The sequence below is a fragment of the Dunckerocampus dactyliophorus genome, chromosome 8 (assembly GCF_027744805.1).
Source record: "Dunckerocampus dactyliophorus isolate RoL2022-P2 chromosome 8, RoL_Ddac_1.1, whole genome shotgun sequence".
In the NCBI taxonomy this organism is placed as follows: domain Eukaryota; kingdom Metazoa; phylum Chordata; class Actinopteri; order Syngnathiformes; family Syngnathidae; genus Dunckerocampus; species Dunckerocampus dactyliophorus.
The window spans coordinates 16,364,221-16,380,917 of record NC_072826.1 but is presented as its reverse complement, the minus strand read 5'-3'; the positions used below and the strand labels follow the sequence as shown (position 1 = coordinate 16,380,917).

At 39.4% G+C, this 16,697-nt stretch overlaps 1 protein-coding gene across 6 annotated transcripts in view; it reads right to left on the bottom strand.

Moving 5' to 3' along the window:
- ncoa5 (nuclear receptor coactivator 5) overlaps positions 1–16,629 on the bottom strand; it is a 25,023-nt gene extending 8,394 nt beyond the window's left edge. For 2 of the 6 annotated variants that reach the window (XM_054783732.1, XM_054783733.1), the window contains exons 1-7: positions 16,043–16,629; positions 11,544–11,589; positions 10,479–10,751; positions 10,141–10,248; positions 9,501–9,564; positions 2,112–2,363; positions 1,924–2,045 (exon numbers count right to left, since the gene is read on the bottom strand). In XM_054783732.1, coding sequence (XP_054639707.1) covers positions 1,924–2,045; positions 2,112–2,363; positions 9,501–9,564; positions 10,141–10,248; positions 10,479–10,647 — 715 coding nt within the window. In that variant the 5' untranslated portion in view covers positions 10,648–10,751; positions 11,544–11,589; positions 16,043–16,629. The remainder of the gene's footprint in view (positions 1–1,923; positions 2,046–2,111; positions 2,364–9,500; positions 9,565–10,140; positions 10,249–10,478; positions 10,752–11,543; positions 11,590–16,042) is intronic. The other 4 variants (XM_054783734.1, XM_054783735.1, XM_054783736.1 and 1 more) reach the window with 3 other exon arrangements.
- Between the last annotated feature and the right edge of the window lie 68 nt (positions 16,630–16,697).

Sequence of the window (16,697 nt, the reverse complement as noted above, 5' to 3'; positions counted from 1 at the left end):
TTGATGAGCTGATTAAATTAGCAAACAGAGTACTTTGAGACTGAGTAACTGAGTACTGTCAGAATATTCTAATATTATGACACATGGATTTGGGGGTTTTCTTGAGCTGTATGCCATAAAAATCTAAATTAAGACAAAAAAAGGTTTTGAATAGTTCACTGCATGCACAATGAACCTGGAATATATGAAGGTTTCAACATTTGAATTATATTACAGAAGAAAATGAACTTTTACAAAATATTCAATTTTTTTGACATGGCTTTGTATGTATTTATGTACTTTGGATACTGCTTTATCATGTTTGTTCAACTTTCCCTTTAAATTTGGTATCAAATTAATATGCAGATTTAATTCATAGCGATTGCAAGTGGACAAAAGTGAAGCTCAAGTTCAACCCATTCAGAGGGAAGGGATATGTGGGACGGATACTTGGATACTTTGTTCATCTACAAGAGAATTTCACATCTTATCCATGTATCAGTGCTCATGTAAAACTTTTATCAAAATTTGACCATGCACAATAAAAAATGTAAAAATGGTTTGTGTTTTTCTAGTGTGCAGCAGTAGGGGGTACATGGCTTCAAGTCAAATGTGTGAAGGAGTATGAGACTGTAAAAAGTTTGGGAACCACTGGTCTACAACCAATCAGGATGTAGAAAACAATGGGCGGGTTCTCCCTTAGCCAATAAGGACAGTGGTGGCTCGTACAGGCACATAAATGCAAACTGAGACGTGGAGAGAAGACACCTTCACTCCAGCTGCACACGTCTTCAACTCTCACATGAGTATACGACACCCTCTACTGGTAGAAGTAGTAAATACAATAACAGCCACATACAACAGAGCATTGATGGACCAGTCTAATACGCCACAAGGAAGGAAAATAATGTGCATTCATTGGCTGTTAAAAAAAACAAAAAACAAACATGCAAAATTGCACTTTAAAAAAAATTTGCGGAACAGCGAGTCCATGAAAGGTGAATCGTGATGTAGCGAGGAAACATTGTACTGACATTTATAACTGGTTTAGAGAACTATATCAAGTGCTATTTTGTAGGAACAAAGGATTATTATTCAAATTCTAGTCTGGCCATTTATAGAAAAAAAAAATACATTTACAGATTACAACGTCTTTAAAAAAATAAAATGCATTAGATGAGTACGAGTGTGTGTTGCTGCTAGATGGACTCCCAACGACCATGATGACCTGTGTCTTTCTGGGACATCATCAGCTGTATAAATTGGCTAACTAGCTAGATTTACTATAGTTAAATGATTATTATTATGGCTATAAATACAAGGTTTCTCTCTGAACTTGAGATAAATCTGCCGACAGATGTCTGCTATTCTCTTTCCAGCAACACATAATCCCAATATAAATGTAAAACAACTCTGGCTCCATTATTTCATTTTTAGGTCTGTCCATCTTTTTTTTCCCTCTACTGCGGACTTGACGGTATATCGCATGAAGCCAGCGGGTGTGAACACATGACACAACCAGGATGTGTTCTGAAGGCTTGACCATCTCATTCACATCCTTCTCGCACGGCTGGAGGACTCTCAGAAGGACCCAGCCTTCGTCGACCACATACTGTATATTGGGTCCTTGGAAGGATGCAGACCCCAAAATGGGACACAGCTAATAACTTCCATGAGCTAACCAGGAAATGTACACAAACCAAAGCAAAATTTTTCTGTACATTTTGGGCGTAAACCTAAAAAAACACACCAACCAGGGCATACACTAACCAAGGTTCCACTGTAAAGGCTTTATGATGGCGACCATGGAGTGAATTCTTTCTTTGAAATGTCAAGTCTGGTACCACCATGACCACTATTGTTAGAAGAACCTATGGATTGACGATAAATCCAATATGTCCATTAGCTGCAGGTGATTAGGATGAACCACAAAAAAGGACTAACCTTCGGGCTCACGACGTCCATTCCAAGGATCTCTATAAGGCTCCCTGAATGGTTCATCCTTCCTCCTATAGTAGTCTTCGGCGCTGCTTCCACCACGGTAAAAACGGTCATACTCCTCTCTGCTGTACCAAAACATAATGTGAAAAAAAACCTCTTTTGGAGGTTCTTGCTGTAGTGCTGAGGTTTACCTGTAGGCGGGGTCTCTCGGTGGTCCTCTCAGGTCCTTGTCCCTGCTTTCCGACCCACGATAACGATATTCATGGTCGCGAGGGTGGCTTCCTGGTCTCGCCTCTCTGGGAGCATCCCTGCCGTCACGTCCATCTCGACCGTCACGATCTCGGGTGTCACGTGAATCACGATCTCGGGAGTCGCGAGGAAAAACAGGTGAGCGTGACCGAGGCCGTGAATCTTTGCTGTCCCCGTAACCGCCATAGGAGGGCCTGGATAAAAAGGTGGGAGTTAGAGGACAGTACAAGCTCCAGCTCATTTTAAAACAAATGGAAATGCAAGTTCATGAGTGGTAACATTAATAAACACTTTAATACGACACAATGGCGTAATCGAGAAAGGGCTCGCAAAAAAGAGCCATATCAATGAACTGTGTTGGCTCCAGCAGAAGTTCACGTTCTTTTTACCGAGGAGAGAAAACAGGCTGTTTTCCAAAATAATCATAAAGCCAGACGTAAAAATTCATATCGTTTTCAAAAAGTTGCTCATTTGGCACATTTTGTTTGAATGTTGTCAAAAAGCCACACCCCATGCGGTAAATAACGAGAAAGTCTCAGCAAGTAGAACTGGAAAGCTGAAATCACAAAACAATGCACCGAGAGTCCTAAAGTTCGACAATTGTATAACGTTTCTCCATCGCTCAACAAAATGCGCAAAAAATGCCAAAAGACCAACCCATTTTAATTTTACTTTAGCTTTTAAAATTCACTGTTAATGCTCACCGAGTTAGTCAAGGGATGGCTTTGAATTTTACAAAGAAATGCACTCAGACTGTGCTAGTAAGGGAGTCTTTTGGTACAGCAACTGCCATATTAGATTTGATGGACAGACATTGAGTATATCAGTATTATTGTAGCGCAAACCAAAGCGGTCAATGTGGCAAGTGTTGAAAATTGTCAAATGCACAGACACAAGTTTTAATTTAATTTAAAAAATGACGAACTTAACGCATTATACTTAAACAAGCATGGTATTAAGGGACCAACATGGACTGGGACTTCATTCAGAGAAATGGAGCAATTTGTCACACTTTGTGGGCAATTGGCTTTACTCAAGAGTTATGTTGTGGTACAAGAATGCAGACAACCACTTTCCTTAAGGGCTATGCATACTTACTGCATGTTAACACTGAAACAGAAGAGAATGTTTAAAAATGTAGGTATGGGCATTTGAATACATTTCCTTGATTGATGGGAAATATACTTTATACACAATATTACCATTTCTCTCAAATATTGTTCACAAATCTGTCTAAATCTGTGATAGTGAGCACTTCTCCTTTGCTAAAATAATCCATCCCACCTCACAGGTGTGCCTTAGACTGCCCACAATAAAAGGCCACATTGAAATGTGCAGTTTTGTTTTATTGGGGGGTGGGGTGGGGGTGCGGGGTGTCTGGGGACCCAGAAAACCAGTCAGTATCTTGTGTGACCACCATTTGCCTCATGCAGTGCAACACATCTGTTGATCCAGTTGTTGATTGTGGCCTGTGGAATGTTGGTCCACTCCTCTACAATGGCTGTGCGAAGTTGCTGGATATTGGCGGGCACTAGTACACACTGGTATACACCGATCCAGAGCATCCAAAACATGCTCAATGGGTGACATGCCCACCGAGTATGCTGGCCATGCAAGAACTGGGACGTTTTCAGCTTCCAAGAATTATGTACAGATCCTTGCAGCATGGGGCCGTACATTATCCTGCTGCAACATGAGGTGATGTTCTTGGATGTATGGCACAACAATGGGCCTCAGGATCTTGTCACGGTACCTCTGTGCATTCAAAATGCCAGCAATAAAATGCACCTGTGTTCTTCGTCCATAACAGATGCCTGCCCATACCAATAACCCCACCGCTACCATGGACCACTTGATCCACAACATCGACAGAAAACCGCTCACCCACACGATGCCACACACGCTGTCTGCCATCTGCCCTGAACAGCGTAAACCGGGATCCATCCGTGAAGAGAACACCTCTCCAACGTGCCAGACGCCATTGAATGTGACCATTGGCCCACTCAAGTTGGTTACAACAACGAACTGGAGTCAGGTCGAGACCCTGATGAGGACAACGAGCATGCAGATGAGCTTCCCTGAGACGGTTTCTGACAGTTTGTGCAGAAATTCTTTGGTTTTGCAAACCGATTGTTTCAGTAGCTGTCTGAGTGGCTGGTCTCATACGAGCTTGGAGGTGAACATGCTGGATGTGGAGGTCCTGGGCTGGTGTGGTTACACGTGGTCTATGGTTGTAAGGCTGGTTGGATATACTAACAAATTCTCTTAAACACCTTTGGAGACGGCTTATGGTAGAGAAATGAACATTCAATACACGAGCAACGGCTCTGGTTGACATTCCTGCTGACAGCATGCCAATTGCATGCTCCCTCAAATCTCGCGACATCTTTGGCATTGTGCTGTGTCATAAAACTGCACATTCAGAGTGGCCTTTTACTGTGGGCAGTCGAAGGCACACCTGTGCACTAATCATGGTGTCTAAACAGCATCTTGATATAGCACACCTGTGAGGTGGGATGGATTATCTTAGCAAAGAAGTGCTCACTATCACAGATTGACATGTTTGTGAACAATATTTGAGAGAAATTGTGATATTGTGTCTGTGGAAAAAGTATTTAGTTCATCTCATAAAAAAATGGGAGCAAAAACAAAAGTGTTGCGTTTATATTTTTGTTGAATGTATATACAGTACATACTGTAAACATAAATAAAAGTGATCCATTTGGGTGATATTTCAAATAATTTTGACTGAGTTTTTTTTTTTTTAAATAGCAAAATAATAAAACACACTGTTGTATTTAAACAACTGTTTAAACATTGTTGCAAAATGTAACGGACAGTTACAGTTAAATAGCTCTCTGTTGCGTGTGAAGTCCAACCATCTGTCGTAAGTGAAATAGCAGACACGTGATAGCTTGTTGACATCACTTTTAGCTTTGTCAGTTTTTCAGAACTTTAATCATATACAGTCATGGAAAAAATGATTACACCACCTTTGATGCTTCAGTTTATTACATTTGTTTGGACAAATATAATGATGATAAATATGGCTCATAAGAGTTTAATTTAAGAGCCGATATCTAGCAACTTCCATGGATTTCTTGATAACCAAAATCACTTAAGTTCTTATATGAATAGCTACATCATTGTACTGCCAAACAATTTGAGTCTTATGAGCCATTTTTGTTGTTGTTATATTTGTAAACAAAAAAAAGGTACCTTTAGTTGTATCAGGCATTGAAATAACGAGAAAATGAAGAAACAAGGGTGATTTAATCATTTTTTCCATGACTGTACTTAAAGCCAGCACTCTCAACAAGTGAGTATGGACGTAATGTCATGGCTATAAAAAAAAACGTGTTACTGCTTTGGCCCGGTCAGAGTCGCTTGCTAGAGGTTTTTTATATGCTGAAGTTATCGGTGTTTGCACTATGCTGGTTTTCTTTCTTGTAGATGTAACATTCAATGCCAGATGATGCCGCTTTAAGTGCGCTAACATGTTAGATGCGTTTCCGGCAGCATACCCGATATCCGTGGAACAATGTCAACACACAACTTTGGATTTATCCACTTGTCTTTGTCCATCCGTAATTTTAACAGGGAAGCCAGTGTTCCCAAAGCGTAGTGAGATGGGAGGGTCTTCCAGCTCAAGGCTTCTCTCTTGCATTTGCCATGATGCCATTTGTCACGCTTGCGAGCTACTAGCGTTCCTCCCCGAGTCAGTAGTGTCCGACACTCAAGAGACGTCCGAGCGAAAACTCGCCCAGGACTTTAGTGTGTGTGTGTGTGTGTGTGTGTGTGTGTGTGTGTGTGTGTGTGTGTGTGTGCGTGTGTGTGTGTTTTAACACTTTGGGCCTTATCAGGGGTGTCAAACTCAAATCGCACAGGATGCCAAGATTCAAAGCCAACTTTTGGTTGTGGGCTGAACAAGACAATCCCCCCACACACCCACTCCCGACAACTTTGTATTTTTATTATTTATTCAGATATTTTCAACACTTGTATGTTTCTTCCGATTAAAAGTATTAAAAACCTTTGTCTTTTTAACACAATCGGTTACTTAATGTAGCACACACACACAAACGCCCCAATTATCCAGCCTCAAATTTTTATTTATTTATTATGGTCAGATTTTGGAAAAAAAAAAAAAAAAACTCTCATTAGTATTGATAAAAAGATAAGCAGCCTACATACTTTTATCCCAGTTCCGCTGTACAGGAACATACCAACTTTGAATACCAATATAATGTGCCAGGCAGCTGGGGGTTGTGTTACCAGGCTCGGACAAAATGCGCATGACAGCAGTTATGCGTCTTTGTGTGGATTTTTATTTTTCAAACTTCACTTGTGTGGCTGGACATTTTTTTTAATGTTTGCATCAGAGTGGGGGAAATGTGCATTTTTGAAAATATCCCTGTTGGTGTACGTTCATTCCTGCTTGTAGTGTCTACTTTCCGATGAATGTGTTGTGACTGCTGATTGGATGAGCCAAGAAAAGGGATGGGGAGACGGATGCGGATATGCAACTGTGGTTGTTTTGGCGTGGTTGTTTCAATAAAGTGATTTTTGATTGACCACCTCTTCGACATTCTCTCAAAGTCCAGGCAAAAGCTACAGTATTTTATATCAACACAAGCCGCTTTAAAGACTTTAAAAGGTGTTATTTTATAGAGACCAGTTATGATAATTCTAAAGTGATGTCGTTTTTAAATCGTGTACAGTTTAAAACTACTGCAGGGCAATTATTTCCGAGTTAACAGAATCACAGAATTGGCCAATAAAAAGGGAGTTTAACGCTAAACATGGGATCTCACAGAAATGTACATGAAGTGAATGAAATGCTGTCATTGTGAGGGGAAGAAACATTCGTGTGGGGAAGTATTTCCTCGTCTGCAAAATTTCATCACAAACACTAAACTGCCCCCTCCTGAACTAAACATGTTGAAATGGCAATCTAGTTCTGAGTGGGGAAAAAAGACATGAGGCACGTTTAATCTTGCACCTAGTTCGTCTTAACCGTAAAGAGATAGACAGATATTCTCAACACAAACTTTTGGCCTTCAAAATAAGACCGGTGTTTTGACATATCTCACCTAATTGTGTAAAAGTAAGGGTGGCATAAAAATATCTTCAGATGACTAATTCAATTGGAATCGGTGACTACATCTTCCTTAATCACAAACACAATCATTACAATTTGAAGATTTTGTAGTAATATGTGCAGAGGCATGTGCAAAGGCCATTAGAAAAGTTAGCCAGGCTACATCCATTTCTGAATTACTGGGCAAAAATGGCCTGTGACGTATTGCATCAATAAATGTGTTTACTGTACTTTTTTTTTTTTAAATAATCAGACTTTAGAAAAAAATTTAACTGAATTTGGGAAGAAATAAAACAGATTGCATAAGGCTCACTTTAATTGCGCAGATCATCATAAGCACGCTGTTTCATGAGGTGTGTGTTTGCGTGTTTGCATTCATGAATATGCAGGATATATGCAGATTATCAGAACGCACAAAATACTGGGAGTAGGAGATGAAAATATAATGATTTTGCATCCATAATGTGATTTATCAAACCTGAAACCTATTTATGGTGTCTTTTATAGCAGTGACTTTTAAATTTGTAAGTTATGTGCAACTGGCACAGCGTTGGAGTGTAAAACCTGTATATTAAATGACAGAATACACTAATATAGCATTATTATGATGATGTGATGTCACTCCATGGCTTCAAACCTTTTCTTTTTTTATTTTTATTTTTACGGCAACTCTGCTCCTCCAAACTCAGCGATCATTATTCAGGATCTTAGTAGCTCAGATCCTTTGACTGGGATGGGAGAATCTCTATGTGAATGTTTTGAACTGTTTCAAAATCTATCGTATTGCAAAGAATTATGCTGAATAGTGTAGATCTTTGTGGATGCAGTTCAATTTCTCAAAGATGACATGTTCTTTACACAGCAATTCATCAATGCCAATGAAAACTACAATGCCTGTCTAAATGACATTAGAGGCTAAAAAGATGTGAATATAAATACAAATTGTGGAATTCCGTTAGGATTTACTTGAAAATTCCTGTCTGTGACACCATGTTACAGGGACTGCTTGCAACTGGCCCAAGAGTAATGACATCCCCATCAGTGATGTAATGCATCAACAGTGACTTCTGGTAGGATTTCGGTAATGAGGAACATAGTTCCTGTTAGTTGGTGGGGCCACTTAAGTAAAGAGTTTGGCTTCTCAAAACAATGTGTTCAAAAGAGTACGGTAATACATTTGCATGACAAGAATGCCTCCTCTCAAAAAAAAAAAAAAAAAATCATACTTCACAATCGTTATTTTCTCTCCAGTTATATCACTGCACGCTGTCGCCTGTCCATTGTTGTGTATGTGTTCCACAGCAGATGAACACACGAGAGAGACTCTTGCGTCGCAGCGGTCTCCATCCGTTCATGTAAACACAGTGGAACACATACACAACAATGGACAGGCAACAGCGCGCAGTGATATGACAGGAGAGAAAATAATGGCGAGCGATTGTGAGGTCTGATTTTTTCGAATAGGCATTTTTGTGATGGAAATGTTTTACTCTTTTGAATGCATATTGTTTTGAGAAGCCAAACTCTTTACTTAAGTGGCTCCACCAACTAACCGGAACTATGTTCCTCATCACCGAAATCCGACCAGAACTCTGATAAGTCACAGTTGATGCACGACACTGCTGATGGGGTGCCATACAACTTCATGTCAAAAAAGCCGAACTACCCCTTTAAAAGAACAGATTGTACATAAAAATGTCTATTTTTCACAATTACATATCAAACAGCCAGGCATGCCTGACTAGCATTCTTGGATCTCTCCTACACACGTACATATCCGTACTGAGTGCACGCACACACGCACAAAGACAGTCCCAGAAAAGCACTCAACAATTTGCAGTCAGTCATTCTGTTACGGTATCTATCATTCAATGTATAGCCTAACAGTACATAAACCTTTGCCAAATTGCTATGAGCTGACAACAATCATAAAATGCACGGATGTGTGTACGTGTGTGTGAGTTACGTGGAGCAAGGCTTAAATGCTCTGTGCAGGAAGAACATTGGATATAAATGCTAGAAGCGCGTACAACAGTTAGCAGCCTCTAGGCAACTGTTGCAAACAGTCCCTTTAACAAGTTTCCCAATATTTGCTGTTCCATAAAAGTATCCATCAACCACTGCTACAAAAGGAATGATTGGTTAAAAGATTATTTTTGTTGTTTTGTTTTTTTTACCGGCCGCTCAAGAGGCGATGAAAGGTCTTCCCACTCAATTTGCGTTACTTTACCTGCGTGGAGGGCTTGGCTGGGAATGAGGTTTAGCTGACCGTCGCTCCACTGCCATATTTACATCTGAAAATAAATCAATCCAAACGTTGATCAAAACAATGACATGTCAATCAGATTGTGCGTTCACGCAGAATGAAGGGGCCGTGTCAACAAAATTCCACGATCCGAATGAAAATGAGCTCCATTATTCCAAACGTGAGCTTCCATACAGGGCGAAAGGTGGAAATGCCGCGTAGCGAGTTGCCTTCGATCAAATTGGGTTCGAAATGAAGAAAATTCTTTTTCCGTCGACAAATATCGCCACCGCTGCGCATTTTGGTACACATTAAAACAATTGTGAAGGAAATGCAAAGACAATTGTGTGAAATAAAACGAATGGTATAACTGTTTTATTTGCTGTGTGCCAATAATTCAAAATGCAAAGGCAAAGCATTCATGCACAAAAGGCAAATGATGTATACAACTTTTAGTATTTTTTTCCCCAACTTTTGTTACCATAGCGTAAAACTAGAGATAGCTCATCATTATCATGCCCAATTATTTCCCCTTTTATTTTAAGAAATTTCTTGAATTACCTGTTTTTACCTGCAGGTTTATACATATGTATGAAAAGTCACACCCAGTGCAGTCAAGGCTTACCTATTTTATAACCTTTATAAATTCGACCCTTTTGGGCCACCTTTGCAGCTTCGGCTTCCTCTGTGCGTTCAAATTGTACAAATCCATAGCCACGAAACATGGACACGCCTGAAAAAGGAACATTTTCAGTAGTACAAATTTTGGAATTATTTTCAAGAACACTGAATACCTAATGTATCTAATAAACGACGACGGGTAATAAAGTTACTATAATACATTCTTAAAAATGCTTCAGTAAAATATGCAAATGTAGACTAAATAGACACACACTTATTGAATAAAATAATAGTTGTGCATTTTGGAGACAGCATATTGCTTATGATGTGGTGTTTACTGACCAACTACTTTTCCATATGGGCTGAAAAGTTCTTCCAAATCCTTCTTCTCCATGTCTGATGTCGGCAAATTCCCAACAAAAATCCTCCGTTCCAAATCTCGGGGATCGGTACTGCTACAGGAGCGTGCAAGGCGCCCTGGCGATGGACTTCGGCTTCTTCTGCGAGACATGACTTGATCCCAAATCTTGGTAGACTTTTCCTTGGTACGTTTGAAATGCTCGGAAATGTTTGTTTTGAGCGGATACAAGCGTCTTTAAATGGACATCCACGATCCTGAAACGTCAATGGGTGACACAAGAGATTACAAATTCTTTGTAGGATGAAAAGTTTTTAGTGGAGCAACAGCTGGAAATCGAAAATTCAAATGATGCAGGAATCATTGAAAAACAGCAATAATTCATGAATACTAGCAGGGTAAGCGACCGCACGCAATTTCTTAAAAAGTTCCATCTTCAGATGTTTACCCGCACTTTGAATTTTATGAAGCGATCGACATTTGGCCCACAAGTTCAATAACGCTTCCCTGTGATTTGCACACCAGTGGCAAAATTGAGACGCTGATCCAGTCCCTGTACTAAAAGGTCTATCCAATATGTGATGAGTAGATTGATGCTAAAGACGAGGAACGCAACGATGAGGGGACGTCAAAACTGTTGAAACCTGAAAACATACACCGAACATCGCCTGTTCAGTGTGAAAAGCCACAATGCAAATGTACATACTTTTATTGTCCAAAATGTAGCAATGTTGTAATGCAGTAAATGTATTAAATGGCTGTTGAAAATTTACATTGCAAATATCAAATGGTGTAAATTTAATTCAAAATGTCCTCCTTGAAATCCTCTGTGAAAATGGTAAACACAGTCCAAATGTCTTGATGAAAATTACATTTGAGAAGCGAGGTGTTGGCTCAGCAAATGGAGAAACCAAAAGGTTTCCTATGCTTGCTTTTCCAAAGTGCCATCACTGTTTGTGATTGCACAGCACAAAATTGTTTCAACCAAAGAACATTTATTACATTTTTACAAAGAGGTAATGCTGCTCAGTGAACAGCCTTGCAAATACCTTAACTGCAATCAGGAAGATGTGGATATTGGCTCCAATTGATTGTCTGAAAGAGAGTTAACACAAAAAAAAATAAGGCCACTTTTGCACAAACATGGATTGTTTTAAAAATGCATGTTTTCCATGCGTTTTAGCCTCTCATCCACATGCAAACATAAGTTTTGTCCTTTCGGTCATACGGACCAAAACTCATATCCCGATATTTAGATTGAATAGATATTTATTTCTGCAAAGTGCATTGAGACAAAATCAAATATTCGTGTCAAGTTCATTCATTTGTTCTCTATTCCGCTCAATCCTCACTAGGGTGAAGGGGGTATGCTGGACTTTGGGCGAGAGGCGGGGTTCACCCTGGACTGGTCGCCAGTCAATCGCAGGGCACATATACAGGAGACAAACAACCATTCACACAAACATTCATACCTATGGACAATTTAGAGTCGCCAAGTGACCTAACGCGCATGTTTTCGGAGGAAACCGGAGTATCTGGAGAAAACCCTGTGTGTCGTGTTATTTTATTAAAACAAATACTGATAACATGAGGAATTTTTTTTGAAATTTTAAAGCTTCATGCAAGATGCACATTCAAAAAAATCTCTTCTAAATATGGTCGCTAAACTAAAGTAGGCCAATCTCTTTCTGAAATCTCTTTTGAAGAGTGAGTGAGTCACTTAAAAAATGTAGTAAAAAAATTCCACCCATTTTCTATACCGCTTGTCTTCATTACGGTCACGGGTAAGCTGGAGCCTATCCTTGCTGAATGCAGCAAAATATAAACTGTGAAATTATTTATTTATTTGATTCACCCTATTACTGTATGAAGATATTATTGTTATTGTGAGCCATGTATCGCGTGTCGTATCAAGAGGTACCCTGAGATTCCCAGCCCTACTCCCAACACTTGATGCGGCCCAGCCTCACCCAGACTCTACCTCCAGCGGCACCCAGGTACAGTAAATTGTGTTTGAGACCCCTGCTTTAAACATTAGTATTTTTAGGTAAACATTTTGAAAAGACACAAGCATGTCCTGTCAACTTCATCATGCGTAGCAACTGTCTGACTTCCATGTACATTTGTGGTAGAACTTCTCATGCAAAATTATTGCAACGGAGGTCACCAACTTCCCAGTGTAGCCAGTTAAACCGGTTATTGTGTTGCATCGGTTTATTGTTCACATCCCTAGTTTCTGACTGACCACTGTCTTTGCTACAGTATGAAGAATCACACCTTCTGTAGCAAAATGACCTTGCATGACAGTGCACCATCTCATGATGCCAAGAATACCTACCTCTCTATCATTGGCTGCTCTGGGCATAAAAGGAGAGAAACTCATTAGCCCCTTTCCCCCTGACCTCAACCCAATTGAGAACCTTATGGAGCATCGTCAAGTAAAAAAATCTATGAGGGTGGGAGGTAGATCACAACAAAACAGAAGCTGTGAGAGGCTATTTTGACATCTTGCAAAAAAAAAAAAAAAAAAAAAATTCATACAGAAACGCTCCAAAAACTCACAAGTCCAATGTAAGAATTGTGAAGGTTGTATCAAAGAAGGGATTTTATGTTAACATGTAACTTGGCCTGTTGAAATGTTAGTGATTGAAATAGCTTTTGCTTTCAGTAAATATGGCCTCCTTGTGCTGCTAATTCAACAAATGACCATTTTTAGTTCTTATCCAGTGAAAAGCTTTGAAACTCTGTTGTGCACAATAATGTGGAACACTGCATTTTAAGTTTTTATTTTTGAAAAAAACCTTATCATTGGGAGGTTTAATAACATTCAAATTGTACTCTAAAGGTTGATGACTTGAAAATTATGACTAATTTATATTGACCAGTTAGCAAAATCAGAGAAAATATTTGTATGATAATATGGAACACGGTTTGGATACAAAAGAGACAAATCTAGCAACTTTTTCTCATCTTATTGCAGCTTTTCAATGAGCAGCGGGTGCTGCTGTGGGTCCCTCCCCCATCGCAAAGCACTCAGCACGTTTGTGACATTGCGCATTTGCAATACCGACTGTTCTGGAAGTAACACTGAATTATAACCTGTAACACTGTAATGACATTATCTACTTATTCTATGTACATATGTATACAGGGTTTCCGCTACAAGTGGCCCACCACTACAAATTAAAAGCCACCCCACCTTAAAAATTATTTTTACTAAAACAATGTTAATATATTGTATGAATGAATATACTGTATATGCAATATAGATACATATAGAGCGTATTATTTACGCACATATTGACCATAATTAGTTTGAAAACAATTTAAAATATAATCAAAATGTTTCACTGCGCTTTATTTTGATAAACATGCACAGGAATTGTTTGACTGTCATGTCAACACTTGCGGGTCTCTGACCAGATAAAGTATGCGTCATGTGATGATGTTCACTTTGTGCCTTATTATCGTGAGAATTGCCGACAGCTCGTCACAGGCGATACCAGGGTGTGTGATCGCTGACGTTTCAATCTCATTGGACTTTGTGGCATCTTTGTTTAAACATTTCGCCTCTCGCTGCCTCTCTGAGCTAGCTAGCTGCCATTGAGAGGCAAAGAATCAAAGAGCTAGTGGCTATTACGTTCAAGCTAACTTACTTTTTCAAAGTGTCTCTTGACAATCTTGCTCTCGTTATCATTATAATACTTATGGCTTGTCTTCAAAACATTAGATGTGTGTCGAAGTTGTTCAACAGAAAAGTCATAGTGTGTGCAAGACAGTAACGCTATCACAGGGCTTTGATGTTGAGTCCTTCACCAAAGAACATTTGCTTTAGCTGTATTTAATGACAAATGAGTACGAGTGGAGGTGTATTTGTAAATAAAGTGCAAATTCAATGTTGGCAGTCAAAACACAAATACTGTAGATCATTTGTCCTTTCCTTTTGTCAATGTAGTTTTAATAGTGCTACAAGTTGGATACACCTGTGCGAGCATAACCCTGGACTCTCAATTTATACTCTTTATATACTAGACATTTCTATAACAAAAATATTTAAATTATTTTATTATGTTACTTGTGTTATTTTGAACTAAAATATTATAGAGGTAAAATTAACCTACTTTTGTACTATCGAGGAAAAGGCTTCTTGAGACGTCATCTGTACTTCTGTGTACAGATGTACAGATGACGTCTCAAGAAGCCTTTTCCTCGATGGACAACTCCTGTACGACTGAGAGCCTACACAGACGTACTTTTGTACTAATAGTCACGTAGTACTTTTGGACTAAAAAGGTCAGGTGACAAAAGGCTCATCAATTTAGACTCTCACTATAAGCGCTCTCAGCAACTTTGCCATTAAATTAACAGCTTTGCAATGTTCTCAGTTCATGTTCTACTGGTTGTTGAAAACAGATAAAGTAAGTTAAATAAAGTTCATAAGTCATTATAAAAAATTGCAGACACAGTAGTGGCGGCAGTCCCATGCAGCCCACCAACACAGCTTCAGAAAATCCTAGGGGAAACCCTGGTATATTATAGTATTCTTCTTACTTATATCTAAACGTTTTATTTACTTTTTTTAAACTTTGTAACAGAGGGTGATGTTAGATCGGAGTGAAATTCTTAGTGTGGAACATACATGGCAATTGGTAAATAAAGCTGATTGTGATTCTCAAAACGTCTCTGCCATAACCTTATTGTCTTTTGCTACAATGTTCATCCCAATTACATGCACAAGTGTCATAGTCACTTATGCAAATTGGACGATGCCCCACTTCCCACTCCACACACACTACATTGCCGTCATGTGAGCAACACTGACCACTGAGGTCCCGTTTGTGCAAGATCACTGAACAGCCCGTTTGCTCAGGAGTCGCACGCCTGTGCTCAGCCCTATCACGTTTGATTCTTTCCATTGGGTGTATGTATAAATATATAGAGATTTTAAATTCTGATACGTTCTCTGGTGCCATCATTTATACCGCGAGCATCCACTAGGGGGGCATATCCAGGCAACTTCTGGATATCACAAGGCGCTTAAAGACCTCTGATGTATTCACCACAATTTCGATGATAAATTTATTTGGCAAGTCATCTTTACATAATCTCCGCATTCCTAGTCAAATTAAAGCACCGAAAGATAATACTAAATATTGTGTACAACAAAGCCGAATCGAACGCAAGGGTCCAGGCCTGTTACTATGAGCAGACATAACATGGAGTCCGTCGTAACGAAGGCGCGAGCCTCGGCAAAATGGCGAATTTGATTTTAAAACTACCCATACAAACAGGGAAATAAATACGCTTTCAAGAGTCACTTTCAAGCACAGTGTTACTTCCCAAACCGCAACACACATTCAACCATACATATTCATTCATGAGGTCCCGCGGTATTAAATTGTTTCATGTACGTGCTCGCGATTAGCCTCTTGTTGTTAGCCTTAGCCGCTTGTTGTTAGTGTAGCTTGCAAGCAAACAAACTAGTACATATTATCTGCAAACTACAAGATAAACCACGTTTGGTTTTCGGTAACAATGCAATAGTTACCTTGAAAGGTTGTTTTATCGGATGTCTGGCTTCAGTCCGGTCAATTGGACGTCCCCCGTTGTCTTCATACACATCAACCCTTCTTCTTCGTCGTTTAATGGCGGATGCAAGCAAAATCAACCTCTCCTTCACCAGCAAGCAACTTGAGCCAGTTAAGATTCAACTTAGTTGAATTTCCGGCACACGCGAGCGCTTCTACGCTCGCTATCGCCGCTTATCGGTCGGAGTTATTAACAACTTCAAGTACTGTACTGCGTAATTTTCGCTTTCATTTCGGTTGTGTAACATTTTTGTGTGATCTTGTTTTCGTTGCGTACGCTTCCACATGTAATTTAACAGGGTTTATATTGTAAAATGTCCCAATAAGGAGACTTTGCCCCTGTCTGTGTGCAGTTTGTGTACATCCACAGGATGCTTTTGAAACCATAGATTTTTATATTGCTACATATAAATGAATAACACATTCACAGAGTAAATACATTAAAGTAGCAGTAATAGCAATGTTCTAAATCTATCTCTTATAATGATAATCAATTTTGGGTGTCTCTGTAATTTCCTCAAGCATATTAGGAATATGTAATTTGTATTTTATCACGCTTTTTTAGTAAAAACAAGCACAAGTAGGACAGTGAGTACTGAAGAAGCCCAGCCACAC